At 34.7% G+C, this 24934-nt stretch overlaps 1 protein-coding gene across 1 annotated transcript; it reads right to left on the bottom strand.

Moving 5' to 3' along the window:
• Nucleotides 1-298: 298 nt before the first annotated feature.
• LOC128225559 (multidrug resistance-associated protein 1-like) lies at nucleotides 299-21426 on the bottom strand. The gene is made up of 33 exons (XM_052935422.1): nucleotides 21236-21426; nucleotides 20532-20717; nucleotides 13884-14009; nucleotides 13455-13583; nucleotides 13034-13153; nucleotides 12843-12904; nucleotides 12406-12540; nucleotides 12022-12276; nucleotides 11533-11710; nucleotides 10869-11189; nucleotides 10503-10640; nucleotides 10210-10356; nucleotides 9979-10063; nucleotides 9754-9820; nucleotides 9472-9598; nucleotides 9131-9307; nucleotides 8802-8969; nucleotides 8441-8627; nucleotides 8208-8286; nucleotides 7561-7674; nucleotides 7050-7176; nucleotides 6611-6842; nucleotides 6228-6372; nucleotides 5434-5596; nucleotides 5017-5107; nucleotides 4666-4774; nucleotides 4400-4523; nucleotides 4061-4162; nucleotides 3013-3159; nucleotides 2513-2671; nucleotides 2030-2196; nucleotides 1096-1290; nucleotides 299-817 (listed from the first exon to the last, which is right to left on the bottom strand). Exons 1-33 carry the CDS (start codon nucleotides 21278-21280, stop codon nucleotides 706-708), a joined length of 4719 nt encoding a protein of 1572 aa, XP_052791382.1. The 5' UTR covers nucleotides 21281-21426; the 3' UTR covers nucleotides 299-705.
• Between the last annotated feature and the right edge of the window lie 3508 nt (nucleotides 21427-24934).

Raw genomic sequence — 24934 nt, 5'->3', positions numbered from 1 at the left:
GCCTTAAAACTAAGTCCTTCCGTCAATGGGAGCATCGATTGAATAGCGTATGTATGCAGGACAGATATTACTAAAATATCACCGTTTAGATTTGTAATATTCATTATCATGTCGAGCATCAGTTTAATACTAAACGAAAAGTTATCATGTATATATGGTAACTAATTCCAGATCGGGAAGCAGTCTAATGGAATTCCTTTTTTCGCTTTTGGGTTCCAGTATTCAAAGAAAGACAAAAACGAAGTATATTTTTTGCAATAGTTTTATCCGTACCAAGTCAGTTTTTATATTTTTATAAGTTTATAGTAAACATTTAAGATGAACCGTTATGGGATAAATATAACAAAAACGTATTTCAATAACAAATTACACATCTATATGAATACATTTGTATCAGCAATAATACACTTAATACAATAAAACAATATATGCAATACATAATACGGTAAACCACACATAACACATTAATGTAAGATGCATTTGAGAAAACAATGATAAATTATTCAATTACATCGTCATAAAAAGAGGTCAAAAATAATATTCATTTGCAACATGGAAGACTAGAATTTAAACTTCGTAAGAATACCACAGATAAAATAACAAAAGACTTAAGTGTAAAATATGCCCATATATACAGATACCACTTTAATACAAACTAGATTTAATATAAATCACAATATCAGTTTTTTCAATGTACTTTTGAAATCAAACAAGGTTGGAGTCCTTTGCCATTCCGTAGAATGTTGATGTTGAATCTGCCAGCAGGTTCTTTGGACTGTCGAACTCTTTGATTAATCCTTTGTCCAGAACCATAATTCTGCAAAATAATAAACACAATGTTTAGATGTATTCATTTTATTATTCATGCACAGGTATGTAATCTCATTTTCTCACATACGTCTTCGATCAATTAATAAGTGAACGCAATTGTTAAGTGACGATGTTTGCTATTTTATCTATTTTTAATGCTGAAATACCACTCAGTTCAAACTCAAAACAAAACAAACGAAACATTGCGAATTGGCAAATATTGAAGGAATGCATACGATTTCATATTGTTTATGAACATGGGAGAAAACCAAACCATGAACTTACTTATCATAATCCATAATGGTGTTGAGACGGTGGGCTATGGTGAGGATTGTGCACCCTTTAAATTCCTCGCGGATGGTTCTCTGGATGAGCTCATCTGTTTCCATATCAACGGCGGCTGTGGCCTCGTCCAGCACGAGAACCTTCGACTTCCGGAGAAGGGAGCGAGTTAGACACACCATCTGTCGTTGTCCAACACTGAAAATAAGATAATAATTTGAATGCAACACATTTGAACACAATGATGTTTTGCCATTGAAGGCATAGGTTAAGTCTTCTACAAATGACTACCCCAACCCCCTACATACGTGTATAGTATACAACCTCGGTGTATTGATCTTAATCTTTATCGTTGTTGCTGTTTATCTCAGTTCTGGAAGTTTTTATTATAAAATGAATAAATGACCTGTCCTACATAGTGTTTTTGTTGACATTTTCAAAAATTACTACAATAAATATTATTACAATGGTTTGTAATAAGAATAAGTGTAACTTTGTATATGTTATATATAATAACCCATTAATATTATATAACAATGATGCTTCACAATTTGATATTACAAAGGTGAAATGTATTTAAAATGGATTGAAATATATAAGTTATATAACTATTAAAACATTTATAACTCTAAATTATGTATAAGAGAGACAATGACATTATCAATCTAAAAGAGTCAACTCAAAATGGCCCTCAGCCAATAAACAAGTCACTTGAAATTGACTCCTGCAGTGACACCATTGTAATAAACAAGGAATGTACAGCAGGGAATTATCATGCCAAATGTTTAAGGATATATGTGTAAAGTTTGAATTACTTTTGGTAACAGAGAACTCATGGAAGATTTACATACAATTAAATTATGTTTCCACATTGTACTACGAATATATTTATCATTATACAAATCGTTATCCCTAATCAAAAACACCATTTATTTACCTCAAGTTTTGGCCGCCTTCTCCACACTCGTGTTTCAGTCCGTCCTCAAGGCCGCTGACAAACTTGTGAAGGTGCGAGTGCTCGAGCGCCGTCCATATCTGCTCTTCCGTATAGTGGTCGAATGGATCCAGGTTCATGCGTAGAGTTCCGCAAAACAACACAGGGTCCTAAAATATAAACGAATGTGGGCTCGCTTATGCTTAAGGCAGTTCTAAGGACATTGACAGAGTTTTTTATCCACACGAGAACGAATCCGCTTGCATATATATTTTGTTTAAACATGCATGATGTTCATGTGGAAATTAGCAACTGGTAAGATACCCGTATTTTCGACCGAAATGTACACAACTATATATCAATAAATGGTAGAACGTTTATGGCGAAACATAGTGTCAACTTAATGTTTCTGTATCTGATCATCTCTGTATACACATATTATTGTATAATTCATTATTACGCAATCCGTATTACAGAAATTCGCACCTGTGGGAGAATGGTCAGATTTGAGCGAAGGTCATGGAGACCGATCTCTGATAGGTTAACACCGTCGATCTCTATGTCGCCACCGGCGGCCTCGATGAGTCGAAAGATTGAAACCATAAGGGACGACTTGCCAGCTCCAGTTCGTCCGACTATCCCGACCTTTGAAGAAAAACATATAAATTAATCCAAATTTCACTCCAAGCTGTGTATGACTTAAATCGGTAGCATAAAACTATTTTTTTTTTCAAAAGTAACGAAAACATAACGTGTGATATTATGCTATTTATTAATTAACCCAGGGTCTATGAATTCGTCAGGTGACTCGAAGTTACAATCTGACTGCTATCAAGCCATCTTACAAATATATATAATATATACAACACATATTGGTCTTGCTCATTCTGTTGGGAAGACAGGGCGCTCCAAATTAAAACAAAAACAACACTGTAAGAACAATTTATATACATGTGCATCAATATTTATTGTTAATTTATTGTTACCCTTTCTCCTCCCTTGATTTGGCAACTGATTCCTTTTACAACGAGGTCCAAACCATCACGGTAGCGGGTTGAAAAATGCTTGAATGTCACATTCCCAGTGTGAGGCCATCCAGTGGGCGGACGGTTCGACTCCACGATCAAATCAGCCTGAACAAAAACAAGTACGCTTACTTATATAAATGTGATATGTACGTTCATGAAGTATATTTCAAAGATAACAGTAGTCAATTGTATACAACTTCTTAAGTCTTTTGATTGGTTAAAGTTCGCCAAAAATATATATTGATTAGTCAATAATTACCCAAAAAGTAATATTAACCAATTAAATCATTTAAATGTGCAAACTAGTCGGACAAGTTATCCAAGTTTTTTACAATTTGCTGTAGCAGATTATTCTTAGAATGCCTTTATTGTTTTTACAAGTGTTAAATCAAGGGGGAGGACGTAATTTCGTTTCTTGCAAACATTAGGTGAGAAAAATGTTTCATGGCAAACAAAATGGCGTATTTGGATTGATAAATACCGATTATGGGACCATTTTTTGCATGGTAAGTTGACTTTCTTTTATAAATTTGAAAAATGAATGCGTCCAGTGTGTGGGAAAAACATATTCTTCAATCGACATCGTAGTTTGGTATCATAACTTTAAAGATAAAAATGATATTGAACAGATTGTGGCTCGGGAGGCAATGTTTACAAATAAATGTGTTTAATTTATCCTCATTTTTTCGTATTTTCTCGGCAAATATGGCATATCTCTGCATGTTGTAACCTTGCTTACATGTATATATACCTATCTTCCAAACGTCATGGTTATTACTCGAATGTACACGTTTCCTTGCCGATTTTTAGTACCTTAACCCCCCCCCCCCCCATTTTGTTTAGTGCAAGCACATTACCCACATTTTGGTGACAATGCAAACTACATACCTCTGACTACCTACATTTGTATGTATTCACGATTATACCATAGTTATAAAGTAATACAACATAAATTATTCTAGAATAACGTCCACCCCTTGTTAAATGAGTAAACTTTGTATCGTACCTCTCTCTTTTGGTTTGTATACTCGACAATTCTCTCAATAGACACGGCTTGAGTTTCAAGTTCACCCGTTGCCCAGATTATGCCTTTAAGAGATCCAGTAACCTTAAATACAAATACATCTGTATCATGAGTTATCTGTTAATACAGAACTCTCATTTCAGTTCCAAAACTAATTGTTATATGACCATTGCACAAAGTGCAAAATCTTGTGACAAATACAACAATAAATACCACGTGATAAAAATCGAGGAGGAGCTTTGATTCACATTAACATTGGAAAAAGCTGAACAGGTAGAATATTACTTTTTGAATTTAATGTTTTGCTGGTGATATTCTTACCATCATAGTGTAGTTTATGATGAAGCCGACTAACCCTCCAGTAAAGTTCCCAGCGGAAACTGCGAATATACAGGCCGACAGCAACATCAAATCTCCAAAAAAGTCCATCTTGGTTGCTAACCACCTGAAAAACATTTTTATTCTTGTTTGCTTTCATGGTGAACTGCTGTATGTTATGTTAAGCATTCAAATTTCATCAGCAACATAATGGAAATCTGAATTTGATTAATAATGATTGATAAAATAATCGATTTTAATGGTATTACCAGTTGACATGTTCTCTTGCGAAGTTAAAGGAAATATGTTTATCAACGCTTTTTTGTGAGTCTTGAATAAATCTCTTTTCCAAGCAATATCCTCTGATCGTGCTGGTCCCTGCAAACAAACGAATAATACATACTAATCACCTAGTTGAATGATACCGAATGAAGATCTTTATGATTCGAAATCTAATAAATAGCATGTAGCAGTAAACGAAAACGTTTTATATTGTTTGCGATTTTCGGTGAACTAATTTTATTTCTGGCTTGTCTCAATATACACTCGAGTCAATGTATATGTCATATACTGAAGTAACTATTAAATAAAAAATAATGTTCATATTTAGCTTACATTACCTGCAAGTGTTTCTGAGAAATGGCTGAATATGGGCGATTTAGTGGCGGACTCGAGACGCTGTAGCTGTCTGGATGTAGGCACGAATACTCTCTGGAACGCAGAAATCGAATCATTACAAAAACAGAAACATACACATGATTTACTAAATCTTTTGGCGGTGCTGCACGTTCAATTACTATTAATTAACAGATTCAATAAAATCGAAATAGATACTTATACTTTGGATGTAATTGTCCAAGCATATCAGGAATGTATTGTTAAATTAACAAATTGTTCATATGACGCAAAAACATGACCATGCAAACAAAGGTTAAGGAAAGTCTTAAAATAGCGCCAAATTTAAACTTATAGCATGATACTGAAGGCAATGGCGCGAAAGCAAATGACAAAGACGAAGGCGATACATATAAACTTACCAGCATAACAATGAAGGGAATGGCGAGAAGGCCAATGACAAAGCCAAAGGCGGGAAGGTTGTAAGAGATAATAACGACGTTGTAGATAACACAAAGAATTGAAGCACTGAATCCACGAATTCTGCCCGCCACATGATCCATTGCCTCTACGTCCTTAGAGAACCTGGAAATGTTGAAATCGATAGTATAAAACTGGGTAAGGTAAGAAAAAGGGCGCTACACGTGTTTCTTGAATTCATCTAGAAAATATTTACAAAACAAAATTTACTGTACATCTGTTTCCTGTATATGTTCAGTTTTCTGCAAACGGTATCATTTTTATTCTACATTTATATAAAATATGAACACGTCAACGTTTACGTACTAGTAATTATACTAGTAACTATGAACATTTACTCTGATATCAAATAGAGATAATGTGATAAATTAATGTTATTTATTATCACATTCCTCGTCATTTTTATCGAAAACAACTTCGGATGTATATGGACGGTTAACATACTAAGGAATTGGTATGTTTAAGTCTGTTGCTAGTAGATCGCGCAGAAATTTAATTTAGCAGTTAAACTTAATGGCTTAAAACCCTTAGGAATCTTAATTATGTGCAATAATACACATCACTGGCAATCAGACCTGCAAATAAACTTATTTCAATAAATAGAAGCTAAAACTTAAAACTTAATTTATGGTATTATTCAAAAATTTCCGAACTACTTTTACTGATGTACCGGCATACATCCGAGGTTGATTTCCATAAAAATGACAGAGGAGTTCCAAATGTTATTATCAGTTACCGATTCACAATCCGTCCTATTGGAGTCGTGTCAAAGAAAGACATGGGGAGTTTAAGAACGTTGTCGAGAAGTTTCTCATGCATTATTCTGGCCGCCCGAATACTTCCGATTGCCATCACAAAGCTGACACTAGATACCATCAAACCTAAAAGTTGAACAGTATGCTCTTTGGTTTGAGAAAATTATTAAAAGGGAAATATGATATTAATTTAGCACTTGAAGTGTTTAGAGATGTGTAGATGCTACACTGTGTACGACAATGGTCAAAATATAGTCTAAACAGTTTACTTAATCGTAATTTAATTTAATAAAACTGCGATGATAACCTCAGAATGCCAATCTCTTTATTGTTTAACATACGTTCTACTCGAACTTCACCATACCTCTGAACATTCCTGATACACTGTAGAGGCCAAGGTACATGTAATTTCTGTGACTGTACTCTGTCGTATTGGCGTTAGATGTATTTGTTAAAAATTCATCATCGGACCATTGCATAAGGAAGAGGTTAGAAGCGGCTTCCCCGGTTCGAACCATCAACATCAAAACAAGAAATATCCCCGTGAATACAACACCAAACGCTCTCAGGAAGCTCAAATAAACTTTCCAGGACACCTGAAAATATATTATTCAAAATATCGTAAACCTTTCAAGACTACATGCGTCTGTTGATTCTATTTGTTGTCATACGCTGTTTACGTCACATCCATAATTTGAACTTCAACATGATCTGAATTCGTATTTTGCACTTTATGTATGGCATTTAATTCGTAAAGCCTTCAGATGACACATCAATTCTACATTTAAGAAAACAAATCTTACTTTTCCTGTTTCCTGAGTCTCGTCCTCCACAAGATTTGCCTTCTTTTCAAAGTCTTCAGATTCATCCCAAAGCTCGCTGTCAATGATGTCGTAATTGGAAATACTTCTTTCCAACTTGGAAAATCTCCTGTAAACCCAAAACAAGAATCACTTTACGTTTTCTTGTTTACCATATTACCAATCGCGTCCGTTGTATATACATTTTTTTCTACGTTTTTCTTTTTTTGTATTTCTTAATAAGAATAACCAATCACGATGAAATATATATTCTGGGAATGTACATTCTATGTAACAGCTGTTTCTATTTACTTCTTCCGAGTCAAATTACAAGTTCCTTGCTACTTCAACTAAACATATTTTAGGGAAAATTATATTTTAGTTTATACAGTCGAAACCGCATTGGCTCGAACTCCCCGGGACCAGCGAATAACGGTCCTTTACATTAAGTTCGAGCCAACGAGGAAACTGAGCCAAGCAATTTCGAGCCCGCGTGGCTCGACTGTTAATATACCTGTTAAATGGTCTAGACGGTATATGTTCATCCTCGTCTCCCTTAAACGTCGGCTTGGTGGCCAGTAGTTCATCATTATCTATGACAGACCTGGTCCGTTTGAAGTGTTTCTTTCTGGAAACAAGTGCACATGTTTAGAGAATATTTGAATACCAATTTCTATAGACGGAAATATTAATAATAACATTGAAATGAAAATGTTGACCATATTTTAAACACTATAATAAGCACTCGTACATCTAAGTACTTTTTTCATCCCTTAATGATATATACAAAAAAGCTTTATATAAACATAATTACCCATTCGGAACTCCTCGGCCATTTTTTTCAAAAACAACCTCGGATGTATGCAGGTATATCAGTTGAAGTAGTTCGTAAAATTTTGAATAATATCATTAATTAAATGTAGTGTGTTAGAGTTGTATTTATTGATCTAAGTTTAAATTGATTGCCATTGAATTGTTTTATTGCAAACATAATTAAATATCACAAGAGTTAAGTCACAATGTTTAACTGCTAAATAAAATTACTACGCGATCTACTTGCTGCGGACTTAAACGTACCACTTTTTTAGTATGTAAACCGTCCAAATACATCCGAGGTTGTTTTTGAAAAAAATGGCCGAGGAGTTCCGAATGCATAATTACCTATTCGTTGATACAGAATCGCCATCGTTCGATGTCACTGATTCCAACCGTTGATATACTTCATTTTTCATGGTTTGAACTAAAATAAACAAAAATTACCTGTTCAGTTATATTCATACGTTGATTTTTTTTATATATAAGAAAACCAATTGCAACTAATATACTTCTGCGGTAAAATGTACTATTTCATATGTATGTTGATAAAATGTGACGTCATTTCAGTTAATGAATACCTTCTTTATCACTGTCTTCGTCAGAACTCTCAGTTGTTACGAACGCTTTTAGGAATTTTGCAAATGCACCGTCATGGTTCAGCAATTGTTCGTAAGAACCCATTTCAGAGATTTGACCATTTACCAGAACCACGATTTTATCAACCTTTGGCAACCAATGAACTCCGTGAGTGACAAGAATTCTAGTCTGAAAATACAAAACTAATTGGATTAAAAGGATAAATCAAATTTATTACCAAAAAACTTATGAGCTGATTAAATGGTTGGTCAATTTTAAATTACTTACAAGTATCAGACGAATAAACATTTTAAACTGCCATCGGTACCTTAAGAGTGCCACAATGAATACTATTAACATTACCTTATTTCTCAAGAGCCCCTCCGATCCGATGACCTCATTAAAAATGTGTTTTCCGACATGCGAGTCAACTGCACTGAGAGGATCATCCAAAAGGTAGACGTCGGCGTTGTTATAAACGGCGCGGGCAAGACTGATGCGCTGTTTCTGTCCACCAGACAGATTAATACCCTTAAAATAAAATAAAAATTCTCCGTTATCTGGCAGACACAAGTTTAAAACCATTTGATGTAATAATATTGTTGTTATACATAAATGCCCAAAATCTCCCAATTTCCTGACGTTAGAGTGTACAGAAACACTATATTTAGATCCTTATGGCTAATGTTTACCTTTTCGCCGATCTCAGTCAAATCGCCTGCTTTGAAAATTTCAAAGTCGGAAGTCAAAGCGCATCCATCGACAACTTTCTTGTATTTTGTCCTGTCAGACGGGCTACAGAAGAGAATGTTATCACGCGCCGATGCATTTTGTATCCAAGCTTGTTGTGGCACATAAGCAACCGAACCCTACAAACAGTATAAAATATTTGCTTTCACGTATGATATTATGTTTTTCATAGTAACGTGCTTTAAAAACAACGTATGCTCATTTCGCGCATGCATACATCTATAAATTGTTTACAAAAACCTGTAGCTAGTCGACTGAAGCTAGAAATGCCTCTAAGACTTACATTCACATTAACATCGCCATTGATCTTCTCCATTTCTCCAAGCAGAGCGGATATTAAAGAAGATTTTCCCGACCCGACCTGGCCGACCACCGCAATGAGTCCGCCAGCTTCTATGTCCAAGTTGATACTGTAATGGTGTATACATTTAAATATTTTGGTAATCTGGTTTGATTGAATGTTGACGCAATTTCTAAGGGTACTTATAACTAGCATTTTAAAACATGGATGCTAAAGGTTTTGTGACAGATGAAAAATATTTCTCAAAAGAAGATTTATACATACTCTTTGAGAGTTGGATTTCCTTTTTCGTTCCAAGAAAATGTGCCACTTTTGATCGAGACTGCCTTGTCTGTAAAAGAAAATTAATATATATATATATATAGTGAGAGCTCCTTGATAATATCTTACTAATCGTATAAACACCTACGATTACCGTCATTTTCATAACTTATTGTTTTGCCTAAAATTTAGATGGAAAATTGCACGAAAGCAAATTAAAGTTCTCACCAGTGCTGTTGTCCCGCTGAACATTTTTCGGGTCGATATCAGGATTCTGAAGGAACTTGCTTATTCGTCCAATGGACACGGTAGCCTGTTGTACAGAAAGAGGTTGTTTTGATATAAGATCATATTGGAATGAAAATCACATTCATTTTTTTCAAACTTATACCAATAGTTTTGAAGATTACAATTCTTTTGAAATCAATTTAAACAAAATAACGATTCACGGGATCTTACCTCAGAAATGTGAGACACGATGTGTGGCAAGATGTTGATTTCTCCTTGCAAAATGTTCAGCAATGAAATGGTGACAAATATTTTCTGAGCATCGAGCAGTGATGAAGGGTTCATCAAGATGAAAGTACCAAATACCGAACCAGTACACTGAAAAATGAAGAAACTGCGATAGTGTTTGTCATCTACCAACTATCAAGGACGGTTTGATATTAAAGTACTGACATGATGATTTTTATCGACAACTGTATCAATCTCAAACTAGTATTTACACAAATCCTGATTAGTATACATACCAACATAGGGACGGTGAACCACATTAAATTGTGCATGATTCCAATCATGTGGTTCTTCCTCTGAGCCTCACTTTCTTTAGCTCGGAGTTCTTCTATTTGCTTCTGGAAAGAGGCCTCCCAGGCATAGAGCTTCAGAACCTATAAAAGAACAATTATATGCTATAAGAGTGCAAGATAAACATGGCTCTAATGACACAACTCTGCTGAGTTATATTACAAGAACAGTTCTCTATGCCTAAAGAAATGGTGAGGCGTCAATTTCGAGCATATCAACCTGATCATTTTTCCCAAACGGATCGCATTGTACATCAAAATATATTTAGGCTAACTAAATATGCAATATAAGTACGTTTTCAGTACACATACTTTAATGCCATTCAAGATATCGTTCATCAGTTTAATCCTGGCATCTTTTTGTTCCATCTTCTCTTTTTCGTACTGTCTGTTCTTCTTTGCAACATACGCATTGAACCACATGAAGAGCGCGTAGATACCAATACTTGGCAAAACCGCGGGGCCCACCACGTGCCACAGAAGCACCATGGTACCCGTCACGGAAAATGGGACAGACCATAAAAACCAGATCCAGCTAGAGATTCCCGCGATGCGGTCACAGTCCACTGACATTATGTTCACGATCTCTCCAACTGTGGATGCTTTTCGGGCTTCGTTGTTCATTGATAAAGCCTGAAGTTGTATAAACATGAACGTGAATATTTTAAGCCGAATTGCCGTTCACCGTTGTTATTTAAAAAATACTAGAAGCGCAAATCATCGTATAATTCAATACATTTGAGTGTTTTAATTTGAAACAATTTAACTGATTACAAATGTATTACGGGCCGTCTTAAGTAAACCACCAACTTATTTTAACCTCAGAGAAGTTTTCATCGAAATGGCGAATAATGTACAAAGCTAAATATAGTCGATATCTTCCCTAAAATAATGTTGTGAAGTGGATCTCATTTCTCTTTATTCTTAACTGAAATAAACAAATATCCAATTCACTACCTATTTAACAGAACCTTACTTTTCTATAAACCATGGCGATGAGGCCGGATTTTAGTCTTAAGCTGGAGACAATACACAGCCGAATGCAGTGATGAATTAACAGGTTGGTCAAACAGCCCAATAGGAAGAGAAGAAGAGCCAGGCCGTAACCGTATGACGCCTCCCCAGATCTTTTCTCAACATAAGCAATCATAGACCTGAAGAATAGCAAATTGTTTGTGAGTTTGTGAAGAAAAACATAATTTTAGTACTTTTTATATTTGTTCTGTACCAAACAGTTACTTTATACACAAATGCAAATGTCTCTTTCTGTTGACGTATGATGCACAACCAATATACCAATGGTTGACCAGTTAGCGCAGTGGTTAACACACTCGCTTCGCAGTCGTTGTAAAACATATACTGTTTAAACTAATGGTGATGCTTACTTGATAGATACAGAAGATATAGCTTTATTACACATTAAAATCCAAGTTGCATTGATATGGATTCAAATATAATCTCTTACTTCAAGACCATTGGCTCCATAAGCCGGAAAACGTCAAACGCCAATTTGCACGCCCATCCATATAGAAATCCTCTGCCAAATGTCTTAACAATGGCTTTCAGAAGGGAAGGTCCGTCTTTCTTTTCATCACTTTCCATTACGTTCTTCTTCTCTTTTTCCTTTTTATCTTTTGGTTTCTTTGTGTGCTCTTTATCTTCCTTAGAAATAAGGCTGACTTCGTCCTCGTTGTCTTTCGTGGTCTTGGCTTTTGCTTGTCTATATAGCAAAGATCGACATTTTTAATGCATTAAATTAAAATAACCTGCTAATTGCAAATAGAAAAGTAAAAGGACACAGTATTGCAGCTGTATACTAAAAGGCAAATACAACAAATGAAATACAAACCTTATTTTGAACAGTTCAATTTCTTTCCCCCAGTATTTTTGGAAGGCTGGTACGAATGAATCGGCCTGATCTCGCGGATTCAAGTCCCATAACTCGTCCTCTTTAATGCCATTCTTATACACACCAGTGATCACTCTGATAAACAAAACATTTCAAGGTTTTAACGCATTGAATGGTCGCAGTGTTGTCTTATTCTGAATATTGAAGGAGAATATAATGGAACCGTGTCGATCAAAGTTTCGGTGCCCATCAAATATTAATTGCGTGATGAAATCGCTGCATCTGGACTGTGCATGTTGCTTATTTGCCTTTCCAATTAGTTCAAAATACGTGTATAGCTGAGGAGGTACTAGCATTGATTATGTAACGAATTAATACGATATGTAGATGTATAGACACGGCCATGAGAAGGGAAAGGAAAAGTATGTGAGACTTACTGGTTCACCCACAAAAGAAAGATCCTGGAGATTAACGACGCTCGAACTTCTGGGCACTGTTTCTGCAACAATCAAAAATAAAATATGAGAGAGATACGTACAGTACATGGACCCATGCCTGTTTCTACCATTCAACGCTGAAAATGATTTAATAACGGGTAATGCATGACCATTATTAGCGTAAAGCATACTTTATCAACGGGCTCTTTCTCTTTAGTCTGTGCCGATTCCGCTATAGAAGACAGCAACACTTCCAACATGATCGTCGCCACAGCGAGGCACTCGAGCTTAAACTGGGAACCATTCATGTCCTGATATAAAAAGGGTATCAGAAAGCTACAATCGGGTTAAGACGCCGTTCACACGGATGGTGTAGAAAAAACAACAACGAAGTAAGTATGCAGGTAATTACTTATCCTATGATTTAGTATCATAACTTAATAATTATCGAACAGGTAAGTATAAATAAGAACACTAGAATGTTGGCAGTTTTTTATATGACATGCATTCGCGGCTGTCAGTGAAAAGTCTCAAACAAACCGATACTTTTATTTTCATATATTTAATATATTGTGTGTTTCTTAAGGAAATATTTTCTTGAATTTGCTTTACCTCTTCTATGATGCGTTTGTAAATGGTAGCAAGGCCGACGATGGCAGAAAGAAGCCAGAAGTTAACCATCGCTCTGGAGAACGTCACACCGTGTATACGGGCAATTTGCACAAAGAAAGACACCAACAACTGGAAGAAACAAGGCAGTTCAAATTGAAATGCAGAAAACGTTGATTTGTAAAGTGTTGCCATTAATTGAGACAAGACACGCTCAGCCTTTCCATTAAGCAACGAAAATGATTCCGCTCAACACAACTCCAATTAATAGGATAATGTGATGTTTCCGTATCCGATGTGGTATTAGTTTTAAAGTAATTTGCTACTATAAAGCTTTGATTGAAAAAAAACACGTTAATCAAGCTTGATCTTCCCTGAAAAAAAGTTTCATTAAAATGAAAATTCATGAGAAATAGTAGTTGTGTCCCTTACGTATGTTGCCGCCTTGATCATACAGGCCGCGTAAAACGACGGACTGTCGGTTTCATCTGTTTGCGAGTTCTCATGTGTATGTAGCATCTCTACAAGGCTCAGACAGCATAAAACAAACGCCAAAATCTGTTTAAAAAGGGAATATAAAGAAACCATCGTTAATAAAAAGTAATGTTCGCATGAAAAGTATGTATGCTGGAAAGAAAGATGGTACATGAATGATTATTTTGTAAATGGAGAGTTAATTTATCCAAAAACATATTTGAAAGTTCATTGCCAACTTTGGAGCTTATCAGGGTAACGACGGTCTCTATCGATTTCTCCTCTCAGTGCAATAGTAGCGTTAAGATACGCTAGTTTAGCACTTATTTATCAACTGGACGCAGTGTAAGATTAGGGCAGATAAGAAATACAGAATTTATGAGGGTTATTAAGTTGACCCGTCCTTTTATTATAAGTTGCGATAGAAAATTTCAGTTTTGGAGGATTTTAGATTTAGCCATTATTAGGTGGGGTTGTTCTATAGGGGAAACGTTAGTTGATTAAGTACTGAAATATCAAATCATCTCTGATAAACTTACTTCTTTTACATATTTTATTCCGTGTCTTTTTGTTGAAGTCTATAATTGGTCGTTTATCAAGATATTTAATTGGGGCCATTTCCACACCTTTATTTTTACAGTTTGGTATTTTTTCTAACAGTGTAACACAAAATTGAGTGTGAAATATCGGAAAGGTACAGCTAAAATAAAATGTTAACTGCAGTTGCTATCATTTAGTACCAGTCTTTAACGATACAAGTTAAAATGTCATGAAAGTTGTATTGACAATAAGACAGACATACCCTTTATACCATAACAACACGTTGATTTATTGGCATTTTGACACGTTATGAAAACCTAGTGCACTCGTTACCGAAAATATGCTGACAAAATTTCATGTTACACATTTTTTGCCTAATCAAAATAATTATATTAATCCTTAATTTATAAACATGTTTGGTTAAGTGCAAATGGTAGACCAAAATGTTTACGATGAAGAATTAGAACTTAAGCAATTATTATGAGCATGTTGACTCGATGTAGATATGCAAATTATTATCTTTGAATACCCAAAAACCCAAAATATCATTTTATGATCACTTCTTATAAATATGAAAATATTTTCACAAATTGTATTCATAAATATGATTGATAAAAGGTAAAACAAAAATAGGTTATGCTAAAAACATTTCGGTCATACAATATGTGTAACGTTTAACGACGGCTGTGGGTGTATATGTAAAAAAAGAAGAAAATGAAACATGCCATGCCAGCCTTAGACGGTTATAAAAACCCATTTATAGTTATTGTAGAAAGTAGTGTTTCCTTTAATATCCTTTCGAATACCGCTACCGTACATCGACGCGCTACCGTAGCCGCCTAATGCAGACCAATTTTTCATGGGTGCTGGTTACCGCTACTGTTTTACTGTAGGAATACTGTAGACGACTGAAACGTACCGAAAAAGTAGGTACGTCCAGTTCCACAGCCGCAAAATGCACATTTTCCACAAATATGTGGTACGTTTTTCATTGAAATAAGAAGGATTGTGAATTTTAAAAACAGCATTAATACGCTATGGTACTTTGTTTTAGAAACAGTTACTACACTACGGAATTTCTTTCAAATATAATAACCATGCAAAAATAAGCAACGGTATTTCTTTAAAAATCGTCATTCAACATTATTCGCCTCTGGCATTTGTAAATTTGCTTTAATAAAACCGCATTCTTATGCTTTTCCTCTTGTATCAGAAGTACGCTGTGGTATCACTGTTAAATTTAAGAAATGAACAAAACTGCGCAGTGGTATTACTGTGATATTTGTTTTACGGACTGTGTGTTAACTTCGATAAGGTAGACATTTCATGTTTGAATTAAACTAAATCAGTCACTTAAGTGCACTTTGGTAGCGTTCTTGAATCTAGAAGTATGCAAAACTACGCAGCGGTATTTCCTGTATAAACATAATACGTAATCAACATAACACAACCCATTTCAAAGGCGACGTTGCCTTTGAAGGTCATTTAACGCTAGTTACGCTTCCTTTTAAAACTGTTGACATATATGCTATAGATTTCTTATAAATCCAACCGGACATCTATTACGTGATCGCTTTAAAGTTATCATGGAAACCATAGTGACTGCAAATATATCAACAGAACATCCATTACAAAATAGCTGTCACAGTTGCCATGAAAACCACTGCAATAGACAATAAACCAACCGGACAAATATCACAAGGTCGCATCAAGGTTGGAACCACAGTGACCCCTGTTATGAATGTTGTATGGGAAAGGAGCATTACTTAATACAACATGCACCAATACATATCTGTCTATGAAACAATGATCAAAGGTCACGGTCACCATTGAAGAATCGTTGGTGCTCCGTGTGTCATGGGGTATCTCAGGAATTACCAGGCGTACTTAAGTCGAAAGATAGAAGAAGGGTTGACTCAAACAGTTGTAGAGAACTGAAGGAAAACATCACAAGATGATCATGTTGTATTTGCCGACAAGTTTAAAACATCAGTTCCTCTGGCGTTTGGAAAAAATCTATACTTTCGTGTCACGCATTAAACACCGGAAGGACATATTGGTCAATCGCAAAATCAGTCCACGAAAAGAGATGGCAAAGTTAGGATGCTCAGCAGAGGGGAACACATGGCATGAAATATTGCGGACCGGAAGCTTATGTCCACTGCATGGGAATAATCAAAACATGTGTGCAACCCGATGACATGTTTCAATCCTATAATAAATAGCCGACAGAACAAGGTTTTGGCGGAAGAAGTAAATACAAAAGGAAAGTGGGAAAAACATGCATCAAAGTAATTTTATAATTAAAAAAGAACATGGGTGTTGTAGACAGTGAACATTTACAGTGTACCAACACAAAGTGCTTATTTGTGGACCTAATGTGTGTGGTTTGCCGTGGACATCTCGCTTGTGATTCATCATGTATAAAGCTTCAACCCTCCGGCTACCTATAAGCTGTTTGAGAGAATGGTAATACTTTTTTACAGTATATTACAAACATGCTGTAGAATGTTAAATAGTAACCATAATCAGGTTTAATAACATATTGATCGTTGCATGTACCACCAAAATGAAACATGAACAGCATCTTTTAAAATCAATCAGCTGTTTAGTGTTTTATGTTTCTGTTTTTAGGTTGCAGAACAACTTATCGGCGGGAATAGCACACGTATAAGGAAATCCAAACAAACAAGCGACATATTTTAACTTGACCTCTTTGGCAATGTGCAGTGCAGAGTCAGCTTGCATGAGTATAATTCTAATGTTTATAAAATAAAACTCAAATGAAATGTTATTTTATTTAAGGGAATGTTTTATTTCGTATCGTGGCATTACCTCTAGGAAAGGCCGAATGGAGGTCAAGTCCAACAAGACTATGGCTCCAGAAACACAGAGCAACGGAAAACAACAACTCATGTATCCTAAACATTTTCAATAATATGTTTTTTTTTATAATTGCAGTTTGAAATGACCCTTAAATCGAAACAATGAATGGCCTCTGAAGTTCATGAAAATGCATACATTAAATTATTTCTTCTGTTTAATGGCACATCTTGAATTTCAGAGTCTAGTACAAGAAAGCGCCGTTTAGATCAATCATGTATTAAAATAAATTTTCAATATAGTATTGATGAAATAATCATAACAAATGTTGTTCAGGTGTCAACATTTTGTTCCTGAAGGGACGAATAATGTTTGTTTTAATGTTTTTTTATAGAATTAAACATTTCATGCTTAAGATGAGGACATATTTTTCGAAATTACACATATACAGTGCAATTGTCGCTAACAACGTGTCTTTATAACAAATATTCATCAATATGTGATTTCTTTTTACAGACCGATGATATTGCATTGCACCAGAAACTCCACTAGACTCTGTTGCCGTTTCGTTAATCGCATGCTGTGATTATACTGGTGTTGTTTCCCGTGACAAATCTTGCGATATTTTTAGCAATAAAATAGTTACAGCCAAATTCTTTGATTTATGTTTTGGTCTATGTTTTTCTATTATATAATTATGTACATGTGTTCTTTGTTGATTGGAGAAAAAGTATTATCATTATTGATTTTCGTCGTGTTTAATTTTATCCCTATGTATTCCTCAAGTTCCTTTGATGTATATAATTGATCTATACATTTTATTACCTTGATGTATGAATGAATTGTGAATCCGTATTTGGATTTTAGTCCTATAAGTATACATTTATATAGGAAATGAATGAACATGTGTGTAAAATATCATGATAGAGAATTGTTATTTTAATTCCTTTCTGATTTATTTGATGAAAAACATATTGTTTTGTAATCGCTCTATGCATGTATAAATACTAAAATAAACAAAAATATGTATAATATAATGAATACTACAGGGACAAGCCCATTAGTTGAACAGTAAAAAATAGGCCCTGTTAAGATGTACACGTCAAGGACCCAAACAACAATGAACTAGAGACACAAACATTGTTACACCACTTCTTAAATCATAACTTTCACTTTTTGTTTTATTACTGAATTTTACATAGAATGACACGTGCCTGGAAAACTGTGATAATGTGATGCGTGCATTAAAATTAAGCACGGCTAAAATAGCGTATTTATACATACATGGTTTAGCCACACATGGCATTCCAGAGAGTGTTTATGTGGATTTTTTCAATTTACTCCGATTCAAGCACACACATGCATAATATGATTGAAATTATAAAAACATTTCGCAACGTTGCCTTACAAACATCTTTTTAAGCATTATACTTTTGAAATATTTTGGAAAACCTTTTTCTACTACTGTAGTACAAAATTGCTGTTTGAGAAATATCAAATAATAGCCGTAGTGTATTTATGAGGAAAACAACAGACATAAATATCGAGTTACTACAAAAGTTAAAACTGCCATAGTGTATCTATGCATGCACACGTGGTATAATTCCAAGATTGATCATAACATTAAACGTCTCCGGCAATTTTGAAATACATATACCTGAAATGTTTGTACTAGAACTACCAGAGTGTATTAATGCATAATATTATCCTTATTATGTACTTAACAAATTGTTCAAAGAAGTAATTCCTATCTACAAAACTCGCCTATAGTAGTTTTATAAACATTAAAAAGTAGCCAATACCGAAGATGAAAAATACCACAACCTACATATCACAGGATTACCATTGCGCTGTTTTGCATGTGTGTTTACCTACTGATGATTGTCTTCAATCAAATTACTACAACACACGTCTACGGTTATTCCTACATTTGTTCAAAATTCATCATATCCGTAGTGTATTAATGAGAGTTTTGTATTTTTCCGAAGTCAACCAGAGCGTAGTTATGCCGAAATGTCATATATATTAATAAGTGAATATTTTAATTGCCGTTACATAATAAAACCAATAAAATGCATTTTATTGTATTAATGTGTCTATCAAAGGGTTTAAGTAAAAGGAAAAATGTACATTTTCACTAGAACATTACCTAATTAGGGATAATGTATATGTCACTAATTCGTGAAATGCAAACTTGATTTATAAGGGTGTTATGTTATATAATTTTATGTACTAAATAACGTTTGTAATTAATTTCTTTAATTGTGTTATAAATTTATACTGTTTCGAAATTGATAAACATTTTACCTAATTGCTAACGCATTTTAATCGGGAGATTTAAGTCTCTGCTTTTAGCAAAACATGTACAAGATTATAAAAATAAGCGGTATTCCCACGCTGTACGATAGCGGTAATCAGAAGCCGAAAATTTGAGTACGGTTTACACTGCTGTGGTAGTTCGCCGGTGTATGATAGAGGTAATGGGGACACCCGAATTTTGGGTCTGCATTAGGCGGCTATGGTAGCGGAAAGGATATAGAAAATTATACAAAAATAAATGTTTTCTATAACAAAGTACATCAAACTTGAACTTATTGTATTAACATTTGATCCGATTATTCATAATTCCATGAGTGTGCAGTAATACTTTACGTTATGAAGTGTTCTGACCTTGAATCTGTGTTTGTGCAAATATTTAAGAAAAGTACGACACTCAATTAAATATACCCTATATGGCATTGAATATGGAATCAAATTTTCTGCAGCATTAAAGCTGATAGAATGAATGAACGTTCAAATTAACAGCTATACCAGTTTATACGAGATCATTTGCAACAAGGCCACCGTAGCTCGTAACTCATGATTTGTTACATCCATTCCTTCGTTTGTATTACACGACTCAACTTCTGATTTAAGATGCACTCTTACTCCCAAATAAGATCTACCACAATTAAAACAAATGTTTTAATATACCAAAAAGGATGAATAAATTGATTTTGAATAAGAGTGTCACTTTAAATGTTTTATTTATGAAGGATATCTTGTTACTGTTCATATTCAGCTCATTATGTCGTACCTTTTATTGTTCGTCAAAAGAAACAATCACCATTATAATTGATTAATTAATTAATTTTAATTTGTCTGCTCAAATATTAAAAAAATGAAGACAGAAAACGTTAATAATCTCGATTTATAGTCATGTTCTCGTACACGTGTATCTGAAACCGGGCAAGTTTTACTCACAGACTTTGTCAAGCTAAGACCTGACAGAGGCACAGACGGCAGGGAACCGGAACCGGAAGCATGCCAGGTTCGCGCAACCATGGCAACATAGCACCAGATGACCGCGCACGGTATCCATGTCAGGAGCGTGTAGTGGAAACAGTATGTCACACTCGAGAAAGGGTTGTCCCAAAACAGATCGAATCCCTGAAACATTGGCATATTTCGATGAGAAACTTGATGTTCCGATTTAAAATGATTTGCATGATAATATATATTAATTTCTGATACAACTTCTTGCTCATGTACTAAAAGGGCAATGACAATAAGGGCTATAGAAATTTGGAATGAAATGGTATTTGGGAAGCAAGCTTTTAAATTTATGCATATGAATTATTTACTAACATATGACAGTTCCCAATGCAGGGACGGGTTAGGATTTCGACTTTGAAGGATTATTTAAGCCCACAAAATTCGATTCATACCGTTTCATCATAAGTTTTATTGAAGAAGTCTAAGGGTGTTCATTCATGCTCTACCATTTGCAGTGGATACGATGAGACTGCAGACTGATATTTTTGTCGACTACCATTCCTTTATTCATATAATATCACTGATGGAAAGGGATAACTGAGATGTTTGCCTTTACTTGTATATCATTACAATCCATAGCATACAAGCATACAAATCTGTACAATAATATATACTGTATTAAAATACGTTACCCATAAGGTTGAATTTCCGCCGATTTCGCTTATTGTTGACTCCATAGCGCAGCGCTGAATGATGCAACTTTGAAGATGCCAGTGATAAAATAGTAAACGATTACTGATAAAATCCTAGTATTGCACAACAAAGCACACTCCTCTATTAACGAGTAGAATAAAAACAAAGTGAAATTATGTTCGGTTTACTATTGCACCACTATTGCCATAGATGGTTTAATTTAAATAACAGATGTCTGTCCGTGTCAGCGTTCTGAACAGAACTAACTGACCATCTTCAGGGCTCCCCAGTTTTATATACAGGTGGTCGTTCGTCATTATTCGGACAGAATTAAACCTAGGTTTCCCCTTCAAGTTAGTCAGTCCATTTAATTTAAGTATTAGCTCCCCCGCAGCTTTTAGAGATTGTTTTTATTTAATACATGTAAAGGTGATTTCCCAATAAGAAAATCCCCAATGCTAAACTACATTGACGAGATATTGGTTATGTATACCATTCAGGTACCGCGCTCTAAAATTGTATTGCTGACATTTTGCAATGTATGCTATTGTTGAAACGTGATTCATCTGTTTAACTGATAATCGATAGTGCACTTTTACGTTCCATTACGCTTAAATTATAATACAATGTATAATAATTATAATAATATGCCCTTAAAGTGTTTTTCAATGGATAATTAAAGTGTTCTGTTTTGGGGGGTTTCTAAATCGCGGAAATGGCATCGTATTATTCACTTAAAATACTATTATAAACACATAATTATAATACTATAATTTATCTTTAAAGTTAAAATTTAATCAATATTATGATACTTTTGAATGTTTTAAAAAAGAATAAAAATTGTATTCACTATCGCCATAATACCTTGCTGTTTCGTCAGTTGATAACTGGAGGCCGGACATTAATATTTTTTCATACATTTTCGTCTTTGTTTGCGTTTCTTTATGCTAGTTCGTAGATTGGTTTTATTCCAGTGTAGCTTTCTCTTGTAAAATAACATTAAGTACAGAAATAAAGGTAAGTCTTATTACATGATTTGATGATAACAACGGTTAGTTTAATATATAAGGGGAGAGTATGCCCAATAGATAGTTTATACTAATTTATTTTAGTTCGATTGTGACCGGAAAACATGTTTCCAAAATAATGTTTTGACAGTGCTACGTCAGACGGCCATATTATGAAAAGGTTTGTCGAAGTGTTTTAAGAAACTAAACTCCTAATAAAATTCTGGTAAAGACCGAAGGTAGGGCTCCGAAAGCGGCGTAGATTGCGCTATGTTTCATTTAAAATGGTGAAGAAATAGTGAAGTTATCTTTGTTTAAAGTATTTTATCAAATCAAAATAATGCCTTCCGACGTAGCATTTATGACGTGGTATACACACATTGTAAATGGTTAGATGTGAATCTGTTCTGCCATACCATATGCATGAACCTGAACAATAATAATAAGCCATCTGCGCTATCAGCCCACAACCGTAAATGTCGGTTCCAACGCGTTATCCCAATATTTATTAATGTACTAGTGTATGCATGTTTCTGTTGTCTTTTGTAGTTCTTGTTTGTGAAGTCTTGTTTTGTACCTGTATGATGTTAACACTGTGTTGGCAAATGTCGGGACAAGTTTAAGATTGAGTACCCACACACAAACCGTGTGATATTTAGATAAGTCAGTGTGTAATGTTTGTTTTCTGGAAGAGCTGTTTTTGTTCTTCCACGACTACCACTACCACTACAACCATTCACCACCACCACCACCACCACCACCACTACCACTACCACTACAACAACTACAACTACTACTACTACTACTACTACTACTACTACTACTACTACTACTTCTACTACTACTACTACTGCTACTACTGCTACTACTGCTACTACTGCCACCACCGCCACCGCCGCCACCGCCGCCACCGCCGCCACCGGCTACTACTACTACTACTATACAAAGTTTACTCATTTAACAAGGGGTGGACGTAATTTCGTTTCTTGCAAACATTAGGTGAGAAAAATGTTTCATGGCAAACAAAATGGCGTATTTGGATTGATAAATACAACAGTGAATTATTTGAATCTAGAAAAAAATATTAAATCTAGAATGCTTAGACCAAGTTGAGATTGAGATCTTAGATGTCAACGCAGTGCATAGACCTATACACTATATGGATATGGACGATATACCGTGACAGTACGTACATTGGCGTTATATTCTATACCAGTATATACTGTGCACTATATTCTATTCATTTTCAGAGGTGTTGAGTGCTTCAACACCCCTGTTCTCTATACAATGTATACAGCCAGAGATTTTGAAGATTTACTTCAACTCCTCTGTTATAGTCTATATACATTGTGGAAGCGTGCACTATACTCTATTCATTGTCAAGAGGTGTTGAAGCAGTGCTTCAACACCCCTGTTCTCTATACAATGTATACAGCCAGAGATTTTGAAGATTTACTTCAACTCCTCTGTTATAGTCTATATACATTGTGGAAGCGTGCACAATACTCTAATCATTGTCAAGAGGTGTTGAAGCAGTGCTTCAACACCCCTGTTCTCTATACAATGTATACAGCCAGAGATTTTGAAGATTTACTTCAACTCCTCTGTTATAGTCTATATACATTGTGGAAGCGTACACTATACTCTATTCATTGTCAAGAGGTGTTGAAGCGGTGCTTCAACACCCCTGTTCTCTATACAATGTATACAGCCAGAGATTATGAAGATTTACTTCAACTCCTCTGTTATAGTCTATATACATTGTGGTAGCGTGCGCTATACTCTATTCATTCTCAGAGGTGTTGAAGCAGTGCTTCAACACCTCTGCTCTCTATGCAATGTAGATTTTGAAACTTTACTTCAACTCCTCTGTTATAGTCTATATACATTGTAGTAGCGTGGACTATTCTCTATCTGTAGATATGAACCCCTGTTATAGTCTATATACATGGTGGTGACGTGCACTATTCTCTATTTGAATAGAGAGGTGTTGAAGCAGAGTTTCAACACCTCATCACCTCTATTTATTCTTTGTCCAGTGAAAATGAAAAATGGGAGAAAAATGCTTAGATTTTTTTTTGTTGGTTTTGTGTTATATCAGACACCACATTTAATATACTATAAGTATAATACACTCACATTGTACAAAATATAATTTTTGGGCAAAATGTTTTAAAAGTTAAATGAAAATGAGAATTTCTGGACTTAGCATCAACTCTGCCAAATTTTGCAATAAAATTACCAAAATAACTTTTTAAAACAGATATTATATAACATTATAAGATACTTGAAATATACAAACTATGTATTTTGTAAAATATGATTTTTAGGTAAATTTGTTAGAAAAAAAAATGAAAATTTCTGCATTTTGCCAATTACTTTGTCAAATTTTGCAATAAAATTACCAGAATTACTGTTTTTAAATATATTTTATATTACAGTATAATAGACCTTAAGTAAAGAAACTACATACTTATGTGAAATGTGCTTTTGGGGCACAATGTTTGACAAATGAAATGATTTTTTTTTAAATTTGGTCACCTAGGCATCAATGAATTTTAAGTTTTTATATTGCAGATATTTACCAGTCGCGCAAAATGCACAATTGCAAACAACATGCAAAAGCACTTTGAAACCAATATAATGCGACAGGCGCTTTGGTTTGCCAAGCCTTGCCTTGCAAACATCTAC

This window comes from Mya arenaria, chromosome 3 (genome assembly GCF_026914265.1).
Source record: "Mya arenaria isolate MELC-2E11 chromosome 3, ASM2691426v1".
Lineage (NCBI taxonomy): Eukaryota > Metazoa > Mollusca > Bivalvia > Myida > Myidae > Mya > Mya arenaria.
Note: the sequence above shows the minus strand (reverse complement) of the source record. Positions and strands in the feature narration are given on the sequence as shown.